Here is a 27,048-nt window from a genome sequence, read left to right as displayed (position 1 = left end):
TTTTTAACGTTCATTCAGAGAATGCTAACCTATGCTCAAGTTACAAATTTTGGGAAATTCATATATTTTAAAACACACGAATTCTGCATTCCTCGCCCCCTTGGTATTCTTTAGTTCCTGGTAGTTTTTAACAATGCGATACAGCCATGCGATGTGAGTGTTAATGACATGTAACTTACCGCGTACATTCCAAAACGTTTTAATGAAAACATCAGTGAAGGTCATGTCCGGCCAGAAAAGTGTTTTAGATAAAAGAAAATTACATTACAACACCCATGATCCATACTGTAAGTACAAGTAGATAGTTTGACAACAAATGTACATGTACTTTGCCATTCTCACTATCCTCAACAGTGTAAACCTTGCCGTTGCTGTCGTCCATGTTGCATTTCTTCGGTTTTATTTTGAAAGACGTTAAGAATGACATCTCAATGACGTGACATCACAAACATTATTGAACTCCGCACCATCGGACTTTGGGGTGACCATCGCACTTTGGCGTCCATAACGTTAACAAACCATCGCACTTTGGCGTGACCATCGCACTTTGGAGCGACCATCGCACTGTAGAGTCTTACATATGTATTGATATCATATACAGTAAATAAAACTTGATTATTAGGAAGTCACATGGAGCTCCAAATTAAATTTTTTGTATGTAACATAAATGATCTCTCTCCGTATTGAAAATTAGATAGTGATTTTACGAATGCAATTGTAATCCATCTTGCCAAATAGTTGACCAAAGACAAAATAAACGGTCATTCATAATTTCAAAATTTGAAACTCAGTGTTGCGAATGTGTTTATAATGGTAGTTTTTGTCCAGTGCGACAATTTAAAGGCAAAATTATGAATACATGTCGTTCTTCTCGTCAAACATAATAATCAATTAAAACATAATGCTATATTGTAAAACAGTACTGTAGCCTGATTTCTTGGTCATTGTCAGGTACTGTACAACCCAATTTTGTAATGTTTCAACTTTAACGTTATAAGGTGCAAACTTCCCAGAACAGCCCCGGACCATTCAATATCTGACATATTGGACATGCAGTTTTCGATTTATTACTTCCTTTCCTGATCTGTGTCGTCACAAAACATGGTCAACCAAAATAAATAATTTTTAGTATTTATCCATGCGTTTGTACATATCAGTACCGGTAACTGTTAATAAATTATTACAAGAAGTCGTAACAGTGACTTCTATAATCACAGGAAAAATTTAAGGACATCGAAAATATCAGATGAATATCGTATTTAAGAATTTATCGATGTGTCAGATCGTTGCATGGTCTTGAAGGGGGGGGGGGTGTCCTTCGTTGAAGTTCTTCATAAAACAATAAATATATGGGCCTATAGTCAAAAGTATGATAAGTTTAACTAACACTGAACACCTACACAATTTTATGTGGATCATATTGTAAACCAGTCACAATTTCTCGGCTTGCCGGAAAGGCCCAAGAATGTGCGATTGCTTGTAGACCTAAGCATCTCTATAGTGATGTAATGCACATCATTCTGGAAATTTCCATAAGGGTGATTCAAGACTAAAATTACGTATTGAAGAAACAAACAGGCATATTTTTTTATTCAAAAATTATCGAAACTTGAATTATTTCTTCGGTAAGATCAAAATCGAGCATCAATAAACAACAGATTTACTCCATATTGTATTATTATGTTCCCCAAACAAAGTTTGGGAACATATTGTTTTCACTCTGTTTTTTATTATTATTATTAGGGTCTTCCGTCTTCAGCGGAAGAACCTTCTATTATTCTATTGTTGATTTTTCACTTTTCTTATTATTATTCTTTTTAGCTCTTCTGAGCCGAAGGCTCAAAGAGCTAATGCTATGGCCATTTGTGCGGTGTGCGTAAACTTTTTAGAAAAAGGGCTATAACTCAAGAACCCCTTAGCCAATTTTTTTCAAATTTGTTACAGGGTATCATTGGCCCAAGGGCTTTCATACATGCTAAATAGAGGGATGTGACCCTTTAACAAGGGGAGATAATCAGGAAAATACAAACAAAAGTAGTGGTTGCTAAAAAATCTTCTTCTCAAGAACCACTGGGCATCTTATCACCAAACTTACACATACGGATGAGGATATGTTGTAGATTAAAAATTGTTCAAGGCATTACCCTGGGGCAAAGGGCGTGGTCTCAAGGTCACTTCAAAGTTGACCTAAATTTATATTTCCTTAAATCTTTGATATTTTAGTCATTATAAGGACTAGGATCATCAAATTTTGACAGTTGATGCATCTTAGGACCTTGTGTCAAGTTGTCTCAAAAGTAGGTCACGGTGACCTACTTTTTGAATTTTGGAGGTATTTATTTTAAAATTAATTTTGATGCATATCTTGGACACTTTGAAGCCTATGATCATCAAAACTTGTCAGTTGGTGGATCATGGGACCTTGAAATGCGTCAACTGAAAAATAGGTCACCGTGACCTACTTTCTGAATTTTATGGCTTATCATTTATAGATATATTTTAAGTTGTTATTTCAAATACCGAGAGGTTTAGAATCATCAAATATTATAAGTTGATGCATCTTGAGGCCTTGAAACATATTTATAAAAAAAGTAGGTCACAGTGACCTAGTTTTTGAATTTTGCAGATATTCAAATTTCACATTTTCAATTTTAGATGCATATTTTGGGCACTGTAAACCCTAGGATCATCAAACTTTGTCAGTTGATGCGTCTTCAGTCTTCAGTTTGTGTCGACCAAAAAGTAGGTCACTGTGACCTACTTTTGGTATTTGACAGCTAAATTACTATATTTCAGACACTATTTGACCTACAAACTTTGTCAGTTGATGCATCTTGAGTCTTCGGAGTGTATCGACCAAAAAGTAGGTCACTGTGACCTACTTTTGGCATTTGACAGTTATATTTATATATTTCAGTCACTAATTGACCTACAATCATCAAACTTTGACAGTTGATGCATCTTGAGTCTACGGAGTGTGTCGACCAAAAAGTAGGTCACCTTGACCTACTTTGGAATTTGATGGCTATATTCATATATTTCAGATACTATTTGACCTACAGTCATCAAACTTTGTCAGTTGATGGGTCTTGCATGTTCGGACTTCGCTGACCAAAAAGTAGGTCACCATGACCTACGATTGGAATTTGACAGCTATATTTCAATATTCAGATACTAATTGGCTTAAAATCATCAAACTTTGTCAGTTGATATTTCTTGGGTTCTCAAAATGTGTAAACCAAAAAGTAGGTCACATTGACCTACTTTTTTTGAATTCTTAGGATTTAACTAAAGATTTAGAATACTAAGAGGCTAAGAATAGAAATGGTGGGGTTGTACAATTTATCAGAAGAGCGATTTTAGGCCCTTGGACCTCTCGTTTTTTTTCCTTACCGATTTTGTGCAGAGGATTTCTCGGAGATAGCTTGATCGATTTGCTCCAAATTTTTAGGGTTGATGCGTTGCCATCTGAAGTTTATACCACTATTTCAATTTTTGAAAATTCACTTCCGGTCGCAAGTTATGGCCGAATTTCCGTTTTTCAAATGACATTTTGTCCGGGCGTTTTCTCATAAACAGTTAAAGATTGAGTCTTGAAATTTTCAGGGATGATAGATGGTGACTTGTAGCTCTGTAATAAGGTTTATCATTGCGATCCGTCACTTCCGGCTGGCACCGGAAGTGAACAAAAGAAACGTCAAATTTCAAATTTATACTTTTAAAACAAAACTTGCATAGATTAATTAAGTCTCTTTCGGCGTTTCAGAAAATGTTAGACTTACCGGAAGTTTAACCAGCAACTTCTGGTTTTTAGAGAAAAACTTCGGAAAAATAGTTTTTCTTTGTCCTCGTATATCTCACTTATTTATCAAGTTTTTAATACGATATTTACAGATATTATTGACATTATCAATATCAAGAGTACCCTTAAACACTATTTCAAAATTCACTTCCGGTAGCAAGTTACGGCCGAATTTCTGTTTTTCAAATGACATTTTGTCCGGGCGTTTTCTCATAAACGGTTAAAGATTGAGTATTCAAACTTTCAGGGATGATAGATGGTGACTTGTAGCTCTGTAATAAGGTTTATCATTGCGATCCGTTACTTCCGGCCGTCAACAGAAGTGAACAAAAGAAACGTTGAATTTCAAATTTATGCTTTTAAAACAAAACTTGCATAGGTTAATTAGGTCTCTTTCTGCGTTTCAGAAAATGTTAGACTTACCGGAAGTTTAACCAGCAACTTCCGGTTTTTAGAGAAAAACTTCGAAAAATGGTTACTTCTTTGCTATCATATCTCTCGCTTATAAATCAAGTGTATGATATGATTTTCACATGTATAATTGACATTATCCACCTTTAGAGTATAGTGAATTATTGTTTTTTCCAATTCACTTCCGTTCGTTAAATGTCTACGATTTCCGGGGTCTTTTTTTTCTCCAGGCAAACGTTTTCTCATAAATAGTCAAAGATTGAGTCTTGAAACTTTGAGGAATGTTAGCTCATGATGTGTAGATGTGACATACGTGTTTCAATTTTGTTGCCGTCACTTTCGTCATCCACCGGAAGTACCTTAAAAATATGTAATTTTTCATTTTGCTAAATTCTAATGCTCATAACATTATTTGATAAAGTGTAAAAAGTCATGCCATTTCCACCGGAAGTTGGTTGTTCGAAACCGGAAGTTGTCCCAAAAATCAGTATTTTTCATGGAAATTTTTAGTGTGGGTTCCAACGCTGTCAATGTGGAATTTTTAGTCGTTTTATGGACTCCCGAGATACTTGAAAGTGAATGAAACAAAACCGAAATTGTTTATAATTGATAAATCATGTCTTACATGTTTCAGTGTTTATTTCTTTCATGTATAGTCGTTCTTTACTAATTGAATTCTCCCAGTCAAGATCATATCTCGTCAGGAATTGGATGGAAGACCTATTCGTTGCTCGCAACGAGATAATTTCTAGTTATTATTATGTCTCCGAACACAAAGTGTCGGAGACATATTGTTTTTGCTCCGTTTCTTATTATGTCTCCGAACACAAAGTGTTGGAGACATATTGTTTTTGCTCCGTTTCTTATTATTCTTATTATGTCTCCGAACACAAAGTGTCGGAGACATATTGTTTTTGCTCCGTTTCTTATTATGTCTCCGAACACAAAGTGTCGGAGACATATTGTTTTTGCTCCGTTTCTTATTATTCTTATTATGTCTCCGAACACAAAGTGTCGGAGACATATTGTTTTTGCTCCGTTTCTTATTATTATGTCTCCGAACACAAAGTGTCGGAGACATATTGTTTTTGCTCCATTTCTTATTATTATGTCTCCGAACACAAAGTGTTGGAGACATATTGTTTTTGCTCCGTTTCTTATTATTCTTTTTTTCTTCTTCTTCTTCTTCTTATTCCTCTTCTTTCCTGAGAAATTTGTCCGCTCGATTGTATGAAAGTGCTTCGACAGATCCACTTCAAACTTTGTGAGCTGATAGGGGGTCATGAGGAGGGGTGCAATCAACTTTCGAAATTTTCAAAATGGCCGCCGTTTCAAAATGGCGGCCAAAAACGTCAAAAAATCAAGGTTGTCGGATTTCAACCAAATTTTATTTGTAGGGTAATTTGGTGACCCCGAGTTCATTCCCACCCTTAAAAAAAAAAATTGAGCCGACATTTTCAAAATGGCCGCCATATACTGAAATATTTGAAAATGTTAAATTCTCTACAACATTTGCTTTCTGGGGTAATTGGAGGGTCCACAGTTCATTTCTAGCATCAGTATTTCCTTCCAATCTATTTTCAAATGTTTCAAAATGGCCGCCATTGAAGAAAATGGCGGCCAAAAATCAAGTCCGTCGGATTTCAACCAAACTTAGTTTCTAGGGTTTTTTGAGGATCCTGAGTGCATATCTGGCATCAAAAAGCATTTCTAACATGGGGAGGTGTTCGGAGACATTTGTGTTGGCATCCCAACACAGTTATAGCTCGTTATTCTTATTTTCTTCTGCTTCTTTTTATTCCTCTTCTTTCCAGAGAAATTTGTCCGCTCGATTTTATGAAAGTGTTTCGACAGATACACTTCAAACTTTGTGAGCTGATAGGGGGTCATGAGGAGGGGTGCAATCAACTTTTCAAATTTTCAAAATGGCCGCCGTTTCAAAATGGCGACAAAAAACGTCAAAAACTCAAGCTTGTCGGATTTCAACCAAATTCAAATTCTAGGGTAATTTGGTGACCCCGAGTTCATTCCCACCCACAAAAAAAGATTTTGAGCCGCCATTTTCAAAATGGCCGCCATATACCAAAATATTTGAAAATGTTAACATCTCTACAACATTTGGTTTCTGGGGTAATTGGAGGGTCCACAGTTCATTTCTAGCGTCAGTATTTCCTTCCAATCTATTTTCAAATGATTCAAAATGGCCGCCATTGAAGAAAATGGCGGCCAAAAATCAAGTCCGTCGGATTTCAACCAAACTTAGTTTCTAGGGTTTTTGGAGGATTTGGAGTGCATATCTGGCATCAAAAAGCATTTCTGACATGGGGAGGTGTTCGGAGACATTTGTGTTGGCATCCCAACACAGTTATAGCTCGTTATTCTTATTATTATTTTCTTCTTATTCTTATTATTCCTCTTCTTTAGTGAGAAATTTGTCCGACCGATTTTGTGAAAGTGCTTCGACAGATCCACTTCAAACTTTGTGAGCTGATAGGGGGTCACTAGGAGGAGTGCATTCAACTTTTCAAATTTTCAAAATGGCCGCCGTTTCAAGATGGCGGCCAAAAAACGTCAAAAACTCAAGGTCGGATTTCAACCAAATTCTATTTCTATGGTAATTTAGTGACCTCGAGTCCATTTCCACCATAAAAAAATTTTTATGAGCCGCCATTTTCAAAATGGCGGCCATATACCGAAATATTTCAAAGTGTTAAAATCTCTACAGCATTTGGGTTATGGGGTCAACTAAGGGTCCACTCTTCTTTTTTAGCATCAGTATTTCCTCCCAATCTATTTTCAAATGTTTCAAAATGGCCGCCATTGAAGAAAATGGCGGCCAAATTACAAGTCCGTCGGATTTCAACCAAATTTAGTTTCTAGGGTTTTTAGAGGATCCTGAGTGCATATCTGGTATCAAAAACCATTTCTGACATGGGGAGGTGTTCGGAGACATTTGTGTTGGCATCCCAACACAGTTATAGCTCGTTATTCTTATTTTCTTCTTCTTATTATTATGTCTCCGAACACAAAGTGTCGGAGACATATTGTTTTTGCTCCGTTTCTTATTATGTCTCCGAACACAAAGTGTCGGAGACATATTGTTTTTGCTCCATTTCTTCTTATGTCTCCGAACACAGTGTCGGAGACATATTGTTTTTGCTCCGTTTCTTATTAAGGTCTTCCGTCTCCTGCGGAAGACCTTACTATTATTGTTCGCGTTCTTCTTCTTCATTATTATTATTAAGGTCTTCCGTTTCCAACGGAAGACCTTCTAGTGATTCTACTGTTTATTATTATTATTATTATTATTATTATTATTTTTTTTTTTTTCCCTTTCGTCTCCTAGACCGTTGGATGGATTTTCCTGAAACTTTCACAGGTTATAGAGAACGATGGTACCTCGAGGCATTTTTTTCATTTTTTCAAAATTCACTTCCGTTCGCAAGATATGTCCAATTTTCGTCTTTTTACAAGATATCTTGTCCAGCGTTTTTCTCAGAAACGGTAAAAGATAGAGTCACCAAATTTTCAGAGTTAATAGATCTCACTTCGTAGGCGTGCAGTAGGGGGTTAAGAATGTTGGCCTTCACTTCCGGTCGTCACCGGAAGTGATTAAAGGAATCATGAATTTCAAACTTTTTTCTTTCAAATTGAAACCTATTTCGGTTTACTAGTTCTCGTTCTAATTCTCAAAAAATGTTGACCCCACCGGAAGTTGAATCTTCAACTTCCGGTTATATCAAATAAAGACTATTCATTATCTCATTTTTCAGTGCCATAAATCTCGGTCATGAAACTAGTTAATGAGTTGAGTTTTACATATATTATAGTCACTATAAATGTCTAGAGTAACGTCAAATATTTTTGTAAAATTTACTTCCGGTCGGCAAATACGGCTTATCAGCTGTTTTCGTTGTCCAGCGTTTTTCTCAGAAACGGTAAAAGATAGAGTCACCAAATTTTCAGAGTTAATAGATCTCACTTTGTAGGCGTGCAGCAGGGGGTTAAGAATGTTGGCCGTCACTTCCGGTCGTCACCGGAAGTGATTGATAATTCATAAATTTCAAACTTTTTTCTTTCAAATTGAAACCTATATCGGTTTACTAGGTCTTGTTGTAATTTTCAAAAAATGTTGACCCCACCGGAAGTTGAAACTCCAACTTCCGGTTATATCAAAGAAAGATTATTCATTCTCTCATTTTTCAGTGCCATAAATCTCGGTCATAAAACAAGTTAATGATTTGAATTTTACGTATGTTAGAGACAATATAATTGTCTAGATTATATTTAAATATTTTTGTAAAATTCACTTCCGGTCGTGAGATATGGGGTGGACATATTCAAACCTTGTTTTTTCAGTTTCTCAATAATGAATATAGATAGACGTTTGAAACTTGTAGAGTTGATCAACTAGCATTAGTCCATTGTACACATGCATTCAATTTTTTCGTCCGTCACTTCCGGTCTATACCGAAAGTATTTGAAAAAATGTCGATTTTCTAATTTCTTCTAGTGATTTCTCAGAGATGGCTGGATATATTTTCTTGAAATTTTCAGGAATAATGTCTTATGAAATGACCTTGCTATAGGTATTTTTGTTTTACAAAATTCACTTCCGGTCGGAAAATATGGCCGATTTTCTGTTTCTCAAAAGGAATTTTGTCCAGCACTTTTCTTGGAAAAGGTAAAATATAGGTTCATCATATATTCAGGAATGATCAATCTCCGTTTGTAAGCGTGCAGTAGGGGGTTGAACATGTCGACCGTCACTTCCTGTCGTCACCGGAAGTGATGGAAAGAATCGCAAATTTCAAACTTTTTCTTTTAAATTGAAACCTATACTAGTTTATCAACTCTCTTTCAAAGTGTCAAAATAATATTGAGTCTGTCGGTGGTCAAAAGGACTACTTCCGGTTTCTTGATAAAATATCTTTTTACTTTTCGTCTCTTTGTCCCCATAAATCTCGCTTATATTTGAAGTCTTTCATATGATTTTCACATGTCTTAATAAAAGTATCAACTTCTAGAGTTTTGATAATTTTGTTTTTCAAAATTGACTTCCGGTCGGTAGTAACCTGCTACTTTTTCTTTCTTTAGTCTACTTGTTTTTGTTGAGAACTCTTTCAGATAGAGACGTGAAATTTTCAGGGAATATAGACAGTAAAGAATCGATGTCATTTATAGGAAAACGCATCTGAATAGTACTTCCGGTCGTCACCGGAAGTTACGAGAAAGGAGTAAAAAATTCGATAATACATTTCTCATTCATTGTTAAGGCACATTTTCTGATACATTTAAATGGTTTTCGTAGGAATAGAAAGCTCTTTACCGGAAGTGGTCTAACGGAAGACCTACTCATTACTAGTAATGAGTGTCTAGTTATGTTCCCCAAACAAAGTTTGGGAACATATTGTTTTTACTCTGTTTCTTATTATTATTATTATTATTATGTTCCCCAAACGAAGTTTGGGAACATATTGGTTTTACTCTGTTTCTTATTATTATTAAGGTCTTCCGTCTCCTGCGGAAGACCTTACTATTATTGTTCGCGTTCTTCTTCTTCATTATTATTATTATTTTTATTATTAAGGTCTTCCGTCTCCTGCGGAAGACCTTACTATTATTGTTCGCGTTCTTCTTCTTCATTATTATTATTATTATTATTTTCCTTGGTAGTACACGCGTTTTTCTCAGCCATTTCTCGATCGATTTTCACGAAATTTTCAGGAAAGATGTCTTTTGGTGACGAGACTTTGCTTGCAAAATTTCGTACTTGACGTCACTTCCGGTCAGGAGTTATCTCTCTTTTAGTGACTTTTTGAAGGGCCTTGTTGTCCACGCATCTCCTCCGTTAGTTTTGAAGCTAGAGTCTTGAAATTGAGTTATCTCTCTTTTAGTGACTTTTTGAAGGGCCTTGTTGTCCACGCATCTCCTCCGTTAGTTTTGAAGCTAGAGTCTTGAAATTTCTACACAAGATAGAGTAAACATTTTAGAAGATTTGTGGGGGATTCGATTTTACCGGAGGCGATTTGCCTAAACGCTCGCCTGGACCTGAAAAAATGGATGCCAAAATGTTTCGCCGATTTCGGCGATGTTTGACCTTTGATCTCCAATATCTTTTTTCTTGCAAATATTTTGTTAAGACATGTAGAACAAAAGTTGTGCACATTTACGAGATCTTTTCGAAAATATCAAGATTTAGGGGCTAGCCCCTTAAATTAGGGATCTAGAAGGGCTCAAAGTCTAGATCAAATATCTCCAAAATCGTTAATATTTTGGTATAAGTCAAAGAACAAAAAATGTTCATCTCAACAATCCAAATCTATTCATATAAAAATTTAGGTCATATGTTACGTAATAAGGGATTTTAAGGGCCAAAACCATAAATTTTTTACCCCTTGTATCTCGAAAACGACAAATATTTTGAAAAGCAATAAAGAACAAAAGTTGTTCAGAATGATGATCTGAACAATATGCATATTTCGTTTTTACCCTGTGTGGCCCCGTTAGGGAGCTACAGTTTGGCCCCTAAAAATTACTTCTAGAAATAACTTGAGAATGGTAAAGAATTTCTAAATACTTGTTGAGCAAAAAATGTTTCAAATGACAAGGCCTTTCTTACGATATCAAGCAAAACGGGCTGGCCCTTTAAATTAGGGGTTCAGAAGGGTCCAAATGTTTTTGAGAATATCTCAGAAACTATTAATATTTTATAATAAGTTGTAGAAGCGGAAATGTTCATCTCAACGAGCTTGATCTTATCAAATCAAAAAGTAGGTCATATGTTACGTAATTAGAGATTTTAAGGGCCAAAATCGTAAATATTTGACGCCTCATATCTTTAAAACGACATATTTTTTGAAAAGCATTATTGAACAAAAGTTGTTCAATGTGTCATAACCTATCGATCAATATCAAAAAATGGGTCTGTGGGCCTCATGGCTCGCCTGTAGAGTCGATTTTTGTCGAGATCAGTCGATTTCAAAAACTTGTAACTGGTAAATATTTTGTAAGGACATATTGAACAAAAGTTGTTCAGTTTATCGAGATCTATCGATTGATATCAAGAAATAGGCCTATGGTCCTAATGGCTCGCCTGTAGAGTCGATTTTTTGTCCATATCGGTCGATCTCAATAACTTTTTACAGGTAAATATTTTGTAAAGACATATAGAACTAAAGTTGTTGAGTCTATAGAGGGCTAACAAATGACATCAAGAAATAGGCCCGCGGGCCTTATGGCTCGCCTGGAGAGTCGAATTTCAAACGAATTTCACCGCAACTTTGCTTCAGAAGCTTATGATATGAAAAATTGATTATATCTAAAGTGTCTTAAAGTCGGAAACTAAATTGGGACTCATTTGTCTTCTTTTTTTTTTTTTTTTTTAACTCCGAGTGCATCAACAAATCGGACGGAAGACCTACTCGTTGCTCGCAACGAGATCGTGTCTCGTTATTATTATTATTATTATTATTATTATTTTCCTTGGTAGTACACGCGTTTTTCTCAGCCATTTCTCGATCGATTTTCACGAAATTTTCAGGAAAGATGTCTTTTGGTGACGAGACTTTGCTTGCAAAATTTCGTGCTTGACGTCACTTCCGGTCAGGAGTTATCTCTCTTTTAGTGACTTTTTGAAGGGCCTTGTTGTCCACACATCTCCGTTAGTTTTGAAGCTAGAGTCTTGAAATTTCTACACAAGATAGAGTAAACATTTTAGAAGATTTGTGGGGGATTCGATTTTACCGGAGGCGATTTGCCTAAACGCTCGCCTGGACCTGAAAAAATGGATGCCAAAATGTTTCGCCGATTTCGGCGATTTTTGACCTTTGATCTCCAATATCTTTTTTTCTTGCAAATATTTTGTTAAGACATGTAGAACAAAAGTTGTGCACATTTACGAGATCTTTTCGAAAATATCAAGATTTAGGGGCTAGCCCCTTAAATTAGGGATCTAGAAGGGCTCAAAGTCTAGATCAAATATCTCCAAAATCGTTAATATTTTGGTATAAGTCAAAGAACAAAAAATGTTCATCTCAACAATCCAAATCTATTCATATAAAAATTTAGGTCATATGTTACGTAATAAGGGATTTTAAGGGCCAAAACCATAAATTTTTTACCCCTTGTATCTCGAAAACGACAAATATTTTGAAAAGCAATAAAGAACAAAAGTTGTTCAGAATGATGATCTGAACAATATGCATATTTCGTTTTTACCCTATGTGGCCCCGTTAGGGAGCTACAGTTTGGCCCCTAAAAATTACTTCTAGAAATAACTCGAGAACGGTAAAGAATTTCTAAATACTTGTTGAACAAAAAATGTTTGAAACGTCATGACCTTTCTTACGATATCAAGCAAAAGGGGCTGACCCTTTAAATTAGGGGCCCAGAAGGGTCCAAAGGTTTATGAGAATATCTCAGAAACTATTCATATTTTGTAATAAGTCATTGAAGAAGCGGAAATGTTCATCTAAACGAGCTTGTTCTTATCAAATCAAAAAGTAGGTCATATGTTACGTAATAAGGGATTTTAAGGGCCAAAATCATAAATAATTGACGCCTCATATCTTGAAAACGACAAATATTTTGAAAAGCATTATTGAACAAAAGTTGTTCAGAATGATAATCTAAACAATATGTACATTTCGTTTTTTCCCTATGTGGCCCCGTTAGGGAGCTACAGTTTGGCCCCTAAATATTTCTTGTAGAGATAACTCGAGAACGGTAAAGAATTTCTAAATACTTGTTGAGCAAAAAATGTTTCAAATGACAAGGCCTTTCTTACGATATCAAGCAAAACGGGCTGGCCCTTTAAATTAGGGGTTCAGAAGGGTCCAAATGTTTTTGAGAATATCTCAGAAACTATTAATATTTTATAATAAGTTGTAGAAGCGGAAATGTTCATCTCAACGAGCTTGATCTTATCAAATCAAAAAGTAGGTCATATGTTACGTAATTAGAGATTTTAAGGGCCAAAATCGTAAATATTTGACGCCTCATATCTTTAAAACGACATATTTTTTGAAAAGCATTATTGAACAAAAGTTGTTCAATGTGTCATAACCTATCGATCAATATCAAAAAATGGGTCTGTGGGCCTCATGGCTCGCCTGTAGAGTCGATTTTTGTCAATATCAGTCGATTTCAAAAACTTGTAACTGGTAAATATTTTGTAAGGACATATTGAACAAAAGTTGTTCAGTTTATCGAGATCTATCGATTGATATCAAGAAATAGGCCTATGGTCCTAATGGCTCGCCTGTAGAGTCGATTTTTTGTCCATATCGGTCGATCTCAATAACTTTTTACAGGTAAATATTTTGTAAAGACATATAGAGCTAAAGTTGTTGAGTCTATCGAGGGTTAACAAATGACATCAAGAAATAGGCCCGCGGGCCTTATGGCTCGCCTGGAGAGTCGAATTTCAAACGAATTTCACCGCAACTTTGCTTCAGAAGCTTATGATATGAAAAATTGATTATATCTAAAGTGTCTTAAAGTCGGAAACTAAATTGGGACTCATTTGTCTTTTCTTTTTTTTTTTTTACTCCGAGTGCATCAACAAATCGGACGGAAGACCTACTCGTTGCTCGCAACGAGATCGTGTCTAGTTATTATTATTATTATTATTATGTCTCCGAACACAAAGTGTCGGAGACATATTGTTTTTGCTCTGTTTCTTATTATGTCTCCGAACACAAAGTGTCGGAGACATATTGTTTTTCCTCCGTTTCTTATTATTCTTATTTTTTCTTCTTCTTTTTATTCCTCTTCTTTCCAGAGAAATTTGTCCGCGCGATTTTGTGAAAGTGCTTCGACAGATCCACTTCAAACTTTGTGAGCTGATAGGGGGTCATGAGGAGGGGTGCAATCAACTTTCGAAATTTTCAAAATGGCCGCCGTTTCAAAATGGCGGCCAAAAACATCAAATAATCAAGGTTGTCGGATTTCAACCAAATTTTATTTCTAGGGTAAGTTGGTGACCCCGAGTTCATTCCCATCATCAAATTTTTTTTTCGAGCCGCCATTTTCAAAATGGCCGCCATATACCAAAATATTTGAAAATGTTAAAATCTCTACAACATTTGATTTCTGGGGTAAATGGAGGGTCCATAGTTCATTTCTAGCTTCAGTATTTCCTTCCAATCTATTTTCAAATGTTTCAAAATGGCCGCCATTGAAGAAAATGGCGGCCAAAAATCAAGTCCGTCGGATTTCAACCTAATTTACTCTCTAGGGTTTTTTGAGGATCCTGAGTGCATATCTGGCATCAAAAACCATTTCTGACATGGGTAGGCGTTCGGAGACATTTGTGTTGGCATCCCAACACAGTTATAGCTCGTTATTCTTATTTTCTTCTTCTTCTTTTTATTCCTCTTCTTTCCAGAGAAATTTGTCCGCTCGATTTTATGAAAGTGTTTTGACAGATCCATTTCAAACTTTGTGAGCTGATAGGGGGTCATGAGGAGGGGTGCAATCAACTTTCGAAATTTTCAAAATGGCGGCCGAAAACGTCAAAAAATCAAGGTTTGTCGGATTTCAACCAAATTCTATTTCTATGGTAATTTGGTGACCTCAAGTTCATTCCCACCCTCAAAAAAATTTTTTGAGCCGCCATTTTCAAAATGGCCGCCATATACCAAAATATTTGAAAATGTTAAAATCTCTACAACATTTGCTTTCTGGGGTAATTGGAGGGTCCACAGTTCATTTCTAGCATCAGTATTTCCTTCCAATCTAATTTCAAATGTTTCAAAATGGCCGCCATTGAAGAAAATGGCGGCCAAAAATCAGGTCCGTCGGATTACAACCAAACTTAGTTTCTAGGGTTTTTTAAGGATCCTGAGTGCATATCTGGCATCTAAAACCATTTCTGGCATGGGTAGGTGTTCGGAGACATTTGTGTTGGCATCCCAACACAGTTATAGCTCGTCTTATTTTCTTCTTATTATTATTCCTCTTCTTTCCTGAGAAATTTGTCCGCTCGATTGTATGAAAGTGCTTTGACAGATCCACTTCAAACTTTGTGAACTGATAGGGGGTCACTAGGAGGGGTGCATTCAACTTTTCAAATTTTCAAAATGGCCGCCGTTTCAAGATGGCGGCCAAAAAACGTCAAAAACTCAAGGTTGTCGGATTGCAACCAAATTCGATTTCTAGGGTAATTTAGTGACCCCGAGTCCATTTCCACCATCAATTTTTTTTTTGAGCCGCCATTTTCAAAATGGCCGCCATATACCGAAATATTTGAAAGTGTTAAAATCTCTACAACATTTGGGTTCTGGGGTAAATGGAGGGTCCACAATTCATTTCCAGCATCAGTATTTCCTTCCAATCAATTTTCAAATGTTTCAAAATGGCCGCCATTGAAGAAAATGGCGGCCAAAAATCAAGTCCGTCGGAAATCAGCCAAATTTAGTTTCTAGGGTTCTTTGAGGATCCTGAGTGCATATCTGGCATCAAAAACCATTTCTGACATGGGGAGGTGTTCGGAGACATTTGTGTTGGCATCCCAACACAGTTATAGCTCGTTTTCTTCTTCTTCTTCTTATTCCTCTTCTTTAGTGAGAAATTTGTCCGACCGATTCTGTGAAAGTGCTTCGACAGATCCACTTCAAACTTTGTGAGCTGATAAGGGGGTCATAAGGAGGGGTGCAATCAACTTTTCAAATTTTCAAAATGGCCGCCGTTTCAAGATGGCGGCCAAAAAACGTCAAAAACTCAAGGTTGTCGGATTTCAACCAAATTCTATTTCTAGGGTACGTTAGTGACCCCAAGTCCATTTCCACCATCAAATTTTTTTTTGAGCCGTCATTTTCAAAATGGCCGCCATATACCGAAATATTTCAAAGTGTTAAAATCTTTACAGCATTTGGGTTATGGGGTCAACTGAGGGTCCACATTTCTTTTTTAGCATCGGTATTTCCTTCCAATCAATTTTCAAATGTTTCAAAATGGCCGCCATTGAGCAAAATGGCCACCAAATATCAAGTCCGTCGGATTTCAGCCAAATTTAGTTTCTAGGGTTCTTTGAGGATCATGAGTGCATATCTGGCATCAAAAATAATTTCTGACATGGGGAGGTGTTCGGAGACATTTGTGTTGGCATCCCAACACAGTTATAGCTAGTCTTATTATTCTTTTCTTCTTATTTTTCCTCTTCTTTAGTGAGAAATTTCTCCGACCGATTTTGTGAAAGTGCTTCAACAGATCCACTTCAAACTTTGTGAGCTGATAGGGGGTCACTAGGAGGGGTGCATTCAACTTTTTTAATTTTCAAAATGGCCGCCGTTTCAAGATGGCGGCCAAAAAACGTCAAAAACTCAAGGTTGTCGGATTGCAACCAAATTCGATTTCTAGGGTAATATGGTCACCCCGAGTCCATTTCCACCATCAAAAATTTTTTTTGAGCCGCCATTTTCAAAATGGCCGCCATATACCAAAATATTTGAAAGTGTTAAAATCTGTACAACATTTGGTTTCTGGGGTAAATGGAGGGTCCACAATTCATTTCCAGCATCAGTATTTCCTTCCAATCCATTTTCAAATGTTTCAAAATGGCTGCCATTGAAGAAAATGGCGGCCAAAAATCAAGTCCGTCGGATTTCAACCAAATTCAGTGTTTAGGGTTTTTTGAGAATCTTGAGTGCATATCTGGCATCAAAAAGCATTTCTGACATGGGGAGGTGTTCGGAGACATTTGTGTTGGCATCCCAACACAGTTATAGCTCGTTATTCTTATTTTTCTCCGGACTTTTTTGTCCGGGAGTGTTCTCAGAAAGTACAAAAGTGATCAATATGAAACTTTCCAGGATGATAGTATAGCGTTTGTAGATGTGCAGAACGATAGTCATTTTTTCCGCATGTGCGTGCACGTGTGCGCACATGCATTGCAATTTTGGTACAAAATTTACGAAATCGAAATTCACACGGGATCGATATGAAACCTTGATAGGATGATAGTATATCATTTGTAGATGTGAAAAATGATATTCATTTTGTCTGCACGCGCGTGCATGCACATGCACGTGCATCACAAATTTTCATGTACTAATTTTGTAATCAGTCTAACTTCTTTGTTGATTATCGAAATGGTTTGATATTCATATCATAGGTAGGTATTGAGATCCTTAACTGATCTGCATGGTCAAAATTACCAATCTGCACGCACATAGACGTGCGCTTCATTTTGATTGGATAATACTAAAACGTCTGTAACTCTCTTATGAATGAAGCGAATGAGTTGATATTCACAGCATAAGTAGATAATATGTATATCTATATATTGGTGTAATAAAAAATGCCAACACAGACGCGCATGCGCGTGCATCATCTTTCAAATCTTAATTTTTTAAAGGACGATAACGTTTTTGTTTTTTAATCAAATTCTTTTGATTTTTAGGTTCTAGGTGTGTCTTGGTATTCCTTCCAAATTGCTCCTGATTAGAACTACTGCTCAGCACGTGCATGCACGTGTTCTGAATTCTGATTGGACGATTTTAAAATCACTATAACTTCCTTATATTTGATGGAAACGTTATGAAATTCATACTGTGGGTATATGATACAAATGCCTGTTGAATGACATCAACAAAAGTGCAGAATCATACACGCATGCGCGTGTATACACGTGCATTACTTTGTTTCATTTGTTGGTACTGAAATGACCATATTAAACGTACTACGTGTAATTAAAGGCTAAAATAAAATGAATTTTTGCTATAGGTTTACAATGACATCAGTTTTTAATTGGAGGAGGTTTGAGGAACATATGTAACGGTCCCCGTTACAATTAGAACTAGTCTTAAGTTGTCATTAAAAAAAAAACTGGCTTAGATCTGCCACTGTACTCTCATATTTTTTTTATCATGCTTTATTTTTAGACATTTACAATTACATCTACATAGATGATCTCACACACAAAATCATACACATGCATACAATATCTTCCATACAAAAACTTTCTACATGAACTAGTATTTGACAGCTATGCATAATTTAAAGGTATTGAAAATATACATATCAACAAAATGATACTAAAAGTAATGATAACAAATATAACCTATAAAGCTTTGGTTTTTCATCACTTGTTATAAACAATATCATATATTGACCATTTACTAAATATTTTGGATTTGCATCCAAACACATTTTCAGAGTATTTTTCCATTTTTCTGTAGTACTTAAATAAATTTACTGCCTCAGAAAATTTTGGCCTGATCATGATTCCTTGTGATCTGGAATATTATATGAACTTTTTTGATACTAATAAAAGAAAATTTTCTAAACAGCTTCCTTCTGTATTACCAAGTAATTTTACAACAATTTTCAATTGCATCGAACCATTGCTCAAAATCATTCCAAAATAAGTTGACATATACACAATCATAGAATATGTGAATTATTGTTTCTGCTTCACAATTACAAAATGTACACAAATTATTGTCTGAAATTTTAATTTTGTAAAGAAAGGAGTTGGTAGCAATGTAATTCATTAGTATTCGGTATTGAAAGTAAATTATTTTTGTCTCTTTTGTACATAAAGATGCATTTACAGACCTGTGATTCTTCCGTCGGAAGACAAAATCTCCCGAATTTGAGCACCCCTTCCGTTCCTTCCGTTAAAATGTAAAATCTTCCGTCATTTCAAATTTTCAACAACAAAAATTTTCTGAGCGCTATTTTTCGATATTGATAAGGAAAAACCCCGAAACAATCGAAAGTCGTCTATTTTTTTTAATTACGTATTTTCGATCGAGCTCGAGCTTCGCGATATTTGTGTAACTGAAAGTGTTTCCGGTCAAAACAAACCTCACAATTTCGTGTTTAATTCCATTTATTTCATAAGTATTTGTTGTTTATTTCACCTCAGCATTTGAGATACAGGTATATTGACGGTATATTTACCCGTCCATTCTTTTTCAGTTGTTTTTTTTTTATCCCGGGATATTCATTAAAGTTTAATATATTTATACTTTGAATTTTCGATCAGCTGACTTGCATTTTCTGTTGTTACTTTGCAACTTGTTTTATAAAATCATTCCATCTGGTTTACCATAAGTGTGTTGCACTTACCGAAAGTGAACATTTGTTATTGTTTGGTACGCTAACTAAATTTCATTCCAGTTTTCTAGTTTCATATTACCCTTTTAATTCAAACTAGGAATAGAATAGCAAAATTTCCCCTGTGTTTCACTTGTTCATTCAGAACAACTCTCCTGTTTTTATTATAAATCAGTTCAGCTTATTCTCCAATACCAAAACATTCTCACAATTTGCTCATGAGAAGCTCACGTGAGGACTAACAAGATTTCCTCACGTGAGTTGCTCACGTGAGTCTTATGTGCAATTTAACATGCAAATTAGGTGAAATGCTCACGTGAGCAAAATTCTGCACATGAGGATTTTTTGCTCACGTGAGGAATATTTTCGCTCACCAAAAGTTTTGCTCACATGAGGCTCATGAGCCTCATGTGCCACAGTTTCTCACTTCAAGGACAACGGAGAAAAATTGAAATTACAACACCAGTATATATTTACATCTATCATTTTAAAAATATAATTCTATACATTTATACATAATTACATATGTCATTATAAAAATATAATTCTATACATTCTTGAACATTATATTAATAGGAACATGTGGAAAGTTCTGAGATAATAAAATTTCCAAACAACACAAAACTGAAATTTACTGGCATATGGAAAAACTATAGACATTATTGCAAACTTTCATAATTATCCTGTACATATTGTTTAAAGTTAAGAAAACACCACAATTAATTCAAATGAAAAGTTACACAAAATTTTACTCGTAGTATTGATAAACTGACATGAATCACTATATAAAGAAGTAGTTGCATAATATAAATTTAAAACAATAAATGCCATTAATCTTAAGCAGCATGTAAATATTTGCATAAATGTACAGTGATATTCACTTTTTTACTTAAAATCAATCATTTAACACCTAGTATATTATATTATGTGCAACAAAATAACTCCCTACTTATCTTTGTACACACATCATATTCATTAGCTCTACATTTTTTACTGTATTTATGAAGAGATTTTACAGTCAATATAGACATTGATCGTCAACATTTTTTGGATCTCTTTGCATCCAAGCACTTCCGGTTGATAATTGCATTTAAGGTAGAGGCATCCACTTTGAAACTTTGTTGCATGTAATCTGAAAAATAAAATAGCTAATTATACATGCAACTTTTTAAAATTTATTTACATAATTTGCTACTATATTAGAATTTTTATAACAAACATCAACCGATTTTGATCCCACAATGAACATACCTCTAATTGGATTTACAACTTTCACTGGTAAGCCTGGTTTTGCTGATTTCTCTCCTGTTGCAGAGTGCATTGCGAGGTACTTTGGTGTAAAGTAAAAGTCCAACAAAGCTTTTAAAGTTTTACTTTCATTTTTCTTGCATTTCCTCTTCAGGATTGCCAGCTTCGCTGAATCAATGTATAGCGACTGTCCCTCCACAAGTTTTATCTGTTCAAATTTTACATTAAGTTCAGTCTAGTTTTTTTTTTTTTTTACAGTCAGTCATGAATGTCATTCAAGCAAATAAACATATACCAGCAATATAATGTTTAAATTCATTTACAAATGATATAAGGAATGATTTGAACTTACTCATTAAATGTGTAAATGTTACATACCTTCCCATCTCCAGGCTGGAAAAACTGGTCAAGATTGACACTTTCTTTTATTGATTCTTCCAAATACATGTAGCAGTCTCATCAGATTCACTTGGCAAGTGTGTATAAATTGAAATGTCATTCTTTTTTTAAAAAACTAAATAACACTAAGTAACTTCATTAGTGATTTATACACAATAATCCAGGCCTGCATGTTGGAACTCTCAGATATGGCAAGTTGAAGACAGCCTATCAACACACCATCACAACTTCTGAATCTGCACGACTATCATGAAATATATTCTGAAAAAGATATCAAATTTTAAATAATTACGAGATACCATTGGCCCTCCTATATACAAGTTTGCAAGGCATCTAACATAGGAGGAATCATTCTGTGGTGTGTACATGTAATTACCGTCACCTGGGGCCACCGATTTTCAAAGCCGAGCAATAATCAATGTTGCATTACAGCCCATTGGGCCAATACATGCAATATCTGATGCTCAACTGTTAATATCACGCTGACCCGACTTTACATACAAATTAACTTTATTGCCAAGACAAGATCTTCAATCCATTTTAATAACGTATATGCATTGATGTAGTGACAATATTGAGATTCCGGAGGTCACATCCCTGATCATAATGCAGTTTAATTTTTCTAACTGGACATCTGGGTTCAAATCATAAGCATTTGAATAAAAAAAATAATCAACCATTCATTAAAAAACACCATTTACTTAAGAAACTAATTCAGTTTTGCAAATATCACCCGAGTAGAAAGTAAACAAAAAATAGCATAAGTATTACGGAAATAGTGCCTAATTATTTGTTTGTTTTTCAGCATTTCTTCCTCTCTCTCTCCATTTTTTAAAGTGCCTTATGGTCCTGTCCTAATGTATAAAGGAAAAAAAATCCGCGAGGGCTACGATAATGCAACTAGAAGGAGTCTAATCTCATACAAAGGAAATTTTAAAAAAATGAATTCCACATAATTCCAAAGAATTGAATGAAGCATGTAAATTTATGAACGTAAACACTGACTTGCAAGATTTGACGCAACAACATACAATATGAGCGATGGTCAGTTTCGTTTTGAACAATATATTAGAGAGTTAATATAACTACAAGACACACAGTAATTCACTTACTCAATGACTGGAAGATTCTCCTCAGAATATCTGCATCAACTGATTCAACTCCTGTTCTCGATTCATGTTCAAAATGTTGTTTACCGGTATAACATCATGGCGCCTGTCAATCAACTTTCGCGCTCAGCATATATTGTGTGAATCCCACACCCGACGCATTGAACCCGATCTCTATTTACATCATGCATAGAGCCGTAAAGCCCCATGAAGACCTACTTTGGTATACAGCTTAGATTATTCTAACTTAGTATAAATTAGCATTCCACAAACCAGAATAACGTACCTGGATAAAATCCTGATATGTAAATTATACGATATAAAGGTGAATTTTTACCACTCTCATTTTTTGACTAAGTCCAATTTCCTAACCTCTTGCTCACGTGAGAAAGTTAAACTTAGAAAAATTAATCCAACATCGATGTAGCCAGTTGCTTATGTGAGCAATTTGAATCGACTTTTGCTCATGAGCATTCAGGTGAGCAAAATTTTGCACATGTGCATTTTGGTTAGTATTTTCCTCCCTAACAGAGACTAACAATCTGCACATGAGCAAAATTAAATGCTAACTAATTTGCATACGATTCTTACCAGATTTTTATGTGCTTCTCATGAGCTGCTCATGAGCATTTGTTAGGATGTTTGGTACGGGCTACTTTGCTTGTAATTCTGAATTAAGCATTCTGGAAGACTTCGTAGCCATTGGTAATGTATTGATTATACAAATATTTTAGTGTGATAATTGTTATAACTTGTTATCTCTGTAATAAATATATAAATATAACAAGTTTTTTCATTTAATTGTGGTTTTTAAGGTATTGACTTAAGAATTATCAATGTTCTTAACACAAAAAAGGATTTATCAATGTTCTCAACACAAAAAGGATCTGATGATTATGAACTCAGACACTTGTAACACAAAAAAAAAAACTACTAGTAGCATGATTTCATTAGCCAATGAACACACAAAAACGGTAAAAAAATGTCGATAAAAAATCTCCAGTTATCAGACCAAAACTCCAGCTGAAAATTTTCAAATCTCCAGTTGTGGCATGACAGTTCTGTCACAGGTATGCATTTACAAAATAAAATTTCCAGCCTTTTCTTGAAATGGGTTCATCTAGTAAAGTTTCCCACTTATCCTGTTTAGAGATTGGCCGGGGCTATGAAATCTTTTCCTTTCAATATTTGATATAACAAGAGATGTTTGTAAAACACATATGCCCCCCATGGTGCAAAATTGAAAAGGGTTATACACACACCTCATTTAATTGATAGTATTATCATCAATTCAAAATATTGAGCAGACAATATCTTCCTATATCAAGAGTGAATTGACCATGTGACCTAAAATTCAATAGGGGTCATCTACTCCTTATGCTGTACCAGTGTACCAAGTTTGGTATGTGTCAATCAAGCAAATAATTCTTAAAATATAGGAGACAATATATTATTATGTCCAGTTCAACTCACAGGGGCTAAGCCCGTTTTGGGCCCGAACTCTGTGATACCATAAATATAGAAAGGGGTCTAACTCTGACACAGATAAAAAACTAACCACTCGCTTCAAATGTCTAAAAAATCTTAAACTAGGTAAGCTATGCGTAATTTGTTGTTTTCCTTGCATAGATTAATGTTTTAACTACTTGCATGCCAAATTTCAAGTCACTGGTTCTTAAAATAACAAAGATATACGTCATCATTCTCTCGATTTCACTTGTTTATTTTTACTAGGACATTTACCGGTCCAGGTCACGAGTCGTTTCTCGCCTATGACAGCAGCGAAATTCAGACTAATATGGAAGATTTCGGACCTGTCAATTAAAATTTCACATCAATTATACGCTACTTACTTCCTCATATTTTAATAATGTTCTTCATGTAGACGTTACACGACTTATTTTTCCTCAGCGGCATCAACTGTTGACAAGATCTGCCATTTTAATGAATACACTAAATACCCGAAATGTCTAAAACTTTAAAGAAGGGGAAAGTGGGTAATAATAATCTAAATGAAATAGAATAAACAAAAACAAAAAATTAAAAAAGCAAAGAAATATTGTTCAATTTCCTTCTCTAAGTGCAATATCACAAGAATAATGTTTTGATCAGTTTTAAGGTATTTGAGATTTTAAGTCTATCAGGTATTTAGTGCGTTCATTAAAACGGCAGCTCTTGTCAACAGTTGATGCTGCTGAGGAAAAATAAGTCGTGTAACGTTTACACGAAGAACATTATTAAAATATGAGGAAGTAAGTAGCGTATAATTGATGTGAAATTTTAATTGACAGGTCCGAAATCTTCCATACTAGTCTGAATTTCGCTGCTGTCATAGGGGAGAAACGACTCCGTGACCTGGACCGGTAAATGTCCTAGTAAAAATAAACAAGTGAAATCGAGAACGATGACGTATATCTTTGTTATTTTAAGAACCAGTGACTTGAAATTTGGCATGCAAGTAGTTAAAACATTAATCTATGAAAGGAAAACGACAAACTATGCATAGCTTACCTAGTTTAAGAATTTTAAGGCATTTGAAGCGAGTGGTTAGTTTTTTATATGTGTCAGAGTTAGACCCCTTTCTGTATTTATGGTATCACAGAGTTCGGGCCCAAAACGGGCTTAGCCCCTGTGGTTCAACTATTGACTTTTGACCTCAAAATCAATATGGGTCATCCTCTCCTGAAGATGTACCAATGTACTAAGTTTGATGTCTGTCAAGTAAAAGGGTTATCAAGATATTGAGTGGACAGTATATTACTATGTCCAGTTTGACCAGGCAACGAAATTAAGGGGAAATACTCGCTAAATGCGAGTTAAAAATTGAATTTGCGAGTAAAAAATCACAAGTGATCGCAACTTTTTGCGAGTGAAAAAACCCTGATCTTTTTCCCGGATTTCCTCAGTTTATTGGCTGTACTTTGAAGTTTACAATAATTTTGTCTTGTGCATAGAAACGCTTTACAGAATGAATATACAAGTATTGAAAAAGTAAACGTGGATCGAATAAATAACTAAGGCCAAGGTCATCTCAGTCTGTGATGTCGAAGATGGCCTACTTCATACACACTTCGGACGTCTCAGAGACGTCTGATTTAAATAGCAAGCATATTGATCTCGTCCGTGTCTACATGAAACAACACATGACAGTGTGTCACTGTTTCACGCGGTGTCCTTCTGTACTCTATAGTCAAACACTTCGAGTTCGCAGGATTTTCTTTTCAACTAGAAATTTTTTAGATGAAATTTCCAAAAGTTTTGAACATATAGTTTGAATTGGCGCAAACAGTCTTCAAGATTTCAATCCACATGATGCTGTAAATAGAAGGTAGATCTCTGGACAGCGAGTATGCCGCACAAGTGTACCCTATGACCCGCACCATGTATGTTGTCTGATAATTTATTGAATTTTAAATGAAAGAATTTGCAAATGTTATTTTTATTATTGCACTTTAAAGGAGATTTTAAAAGATTTTCCCAAAATTTTGATAAAGAGACATGCTTGTTTTCTTAAATTCATGTAAAACAGTAATCGATTGAAAAATGCTAGTAAAAGCTCAATTTTGCTAGTTGGAAAATAATCCACTAGCTAAAATTTGCTAGTGGTGAAAACAGTTAATTTCGATCCCTGTTTGACCCTTGACCTTTGACCATGTGACCTCAAAATCAATAGGAGTCATCTTCTCCTGAATATACACCAGTGTACTATTTAAGTTTGATGTCTGCATGTCAAGCAAAGGGTTCTGAAGATATTGAGCAGACAGTATATTCCTATGTCCAGTTTGACCCTTGACCTTTGCTCATGTGACCTCAAAATCGTTAGGGGTCATCTTCTCCTGAAGACGTATCAGTGTACAAGCAATGATATCTCTTGACTTTTGATGGTATTTTTGATATTACATGAAAATAGTCTAAAAAGTTATTAGTACCAAGCACTCCTTTTATTTCATTAAAACATCTAATGTTTCCATGTTCAGACACCAGGTCCTCTTAGTTTTTAATCAACCCATTTTGTATAGAATGCCCACTTTTGTACACAGCAAAAGGTACTCTCATTTTTGCTATTTCATTTAGAGTAGTTTAACGAAAACAAAAGTATGTTTTTAATTAAATTTACAAAATTACCAAATTAAGTAAGATTCTACTACAATGTATAGCTTACGGACTTCACCTCATGTATGGATCCGAACAATATTAAAGGTGCATGCAGTAACTCTGGGGCAAGTATTTCAGAATTATTGGCAAAAATTATTAATATAGATTTAGAGTCTGCATGTAAGTAGTGATAAAATAGAACAAATTATAAACAAATGCCAACATGATAGATATGTATATAACAATAATAAAAAATCAGACCTGCCCTTCTGCTTTTGGCGTAATTCTTCCACATATTAGCACTGAATTACGCAATTATGCCATAAAAATCAATTTAACACTACTTTTCAAACTTCTGCTAAAAAATTGTATTGTATATCAATTTTTTTATGAACAACTTATATTACTTTCAATTTTACATTCAGTCTACTTATATGCAAATCAGAAGATCAGTAATCATAGCGAGGTAAACGAAGAGGACATAAAAGCTGTTGAAGTTACAAACTCCTTGATCACATTAAGAATCTTATTATAGATCCTTTCTGAGTTGGTTATTTAACCAGGCTCTGTGGGTAATTAGTGCAATAATATAGCCCTCTCTGATTTTTTTTTTATTTTGATTTTTTTTTTTAGGGGAGAGGGCTACAACTCCTTAGGATCTCCGTAATGATGCAAATGTGGGAGTGATTCACTCCCGCAACATTTGCGCTAATTCTAAACATTTCCTGACTTTCTTTACGTAAATAAAATGATATTCTATGTTTCTTAGTCAATATATAAATTTACAACCTGCAACTTAAGATTTGTGAGGCTCTATTCTACCGTTTTCAACAATTTCGATAAATTCCAATTTCTCGATTCATATTTGTGCGCCATGTTTGATGTACTGAAGTATAAACTTCCGATTGTCAAGTCATT

At 35.1% G+C, this 27,048-nt stretch overlaps 1 protein-coding gene and 1 long non-coding RNA gene across 12 annotated transcripts in view; one reads left to right on the top strand and one right to left on the bottom strand.

The window, feature by feature from the left end:
- LOC125648853 (phosphofurin acidic cluster sorting protein 2-like) overlaps positions 1-27,048 on the top strand; it is a 328,050-nt gene that overhangs the window by 262,649 nt on the left and 38,353 nt on the right. The window contains exons 21-22 of one of the 11 annotated variants that reach the window (XR_007360461.1): positions 13,998-14,187; positions 17,619-17,952. The exons of 7 other annotated variants lie outside the window; for them this stretch is intronic. Coding sequence is in view for 2 of the 4 variants with exons in the window: in XM_048875853.1 (XP_048731810.1) it covers positions 17,619-17,659 (41 nt within the window). In the remaining 2 variants the exon portion in view is untranslated. Of the gene's footprint in view, positions 1-13,997; positions 14,941-17,618; positions 17,953-27,048 lie in introns of those variants that run through there. 3 more of the 11 variants (XR_007360460.2, XM_048875853.1, XM_048875854.2) reach the window with 3 other exon arrangements.
- LOC125648872 (uncharacterized) lies at positions 18,080-24,089 on the bottom strand. Its single transcript, XR_007360465.2, has 4 exons — positions 22,039-24,089; positions 20,906-21,187; positions 20,531-20,735; positions 18,080-20,411 (listed from the first exon to the last, which is right to left on the bottom strand). It is a non-coding gene; the product is annotated as an uncharacterized LOC125648872 (long non-coding RNA).

The sequence above is a fragment of the Ostrea edulis genome, chromosome 5 (genome assembly GCF_947568905.1).
Source record: "Ostrea edulis chromosome 5, xbOstEdul1.1, whole genome shotgun sequence".
Classification (NCBI taxonomy): domain Eukaryota; kingdom Metazoa; phylum Mollusca; class Bivalvia; order Ostreida; family Ostreidae; genus Ostrea; species Ostrea edulis.
Note: the sequence above shows the minus strand (reverse complement) of the source record. Positions and strands in the feature narration are given on the sequence as shown.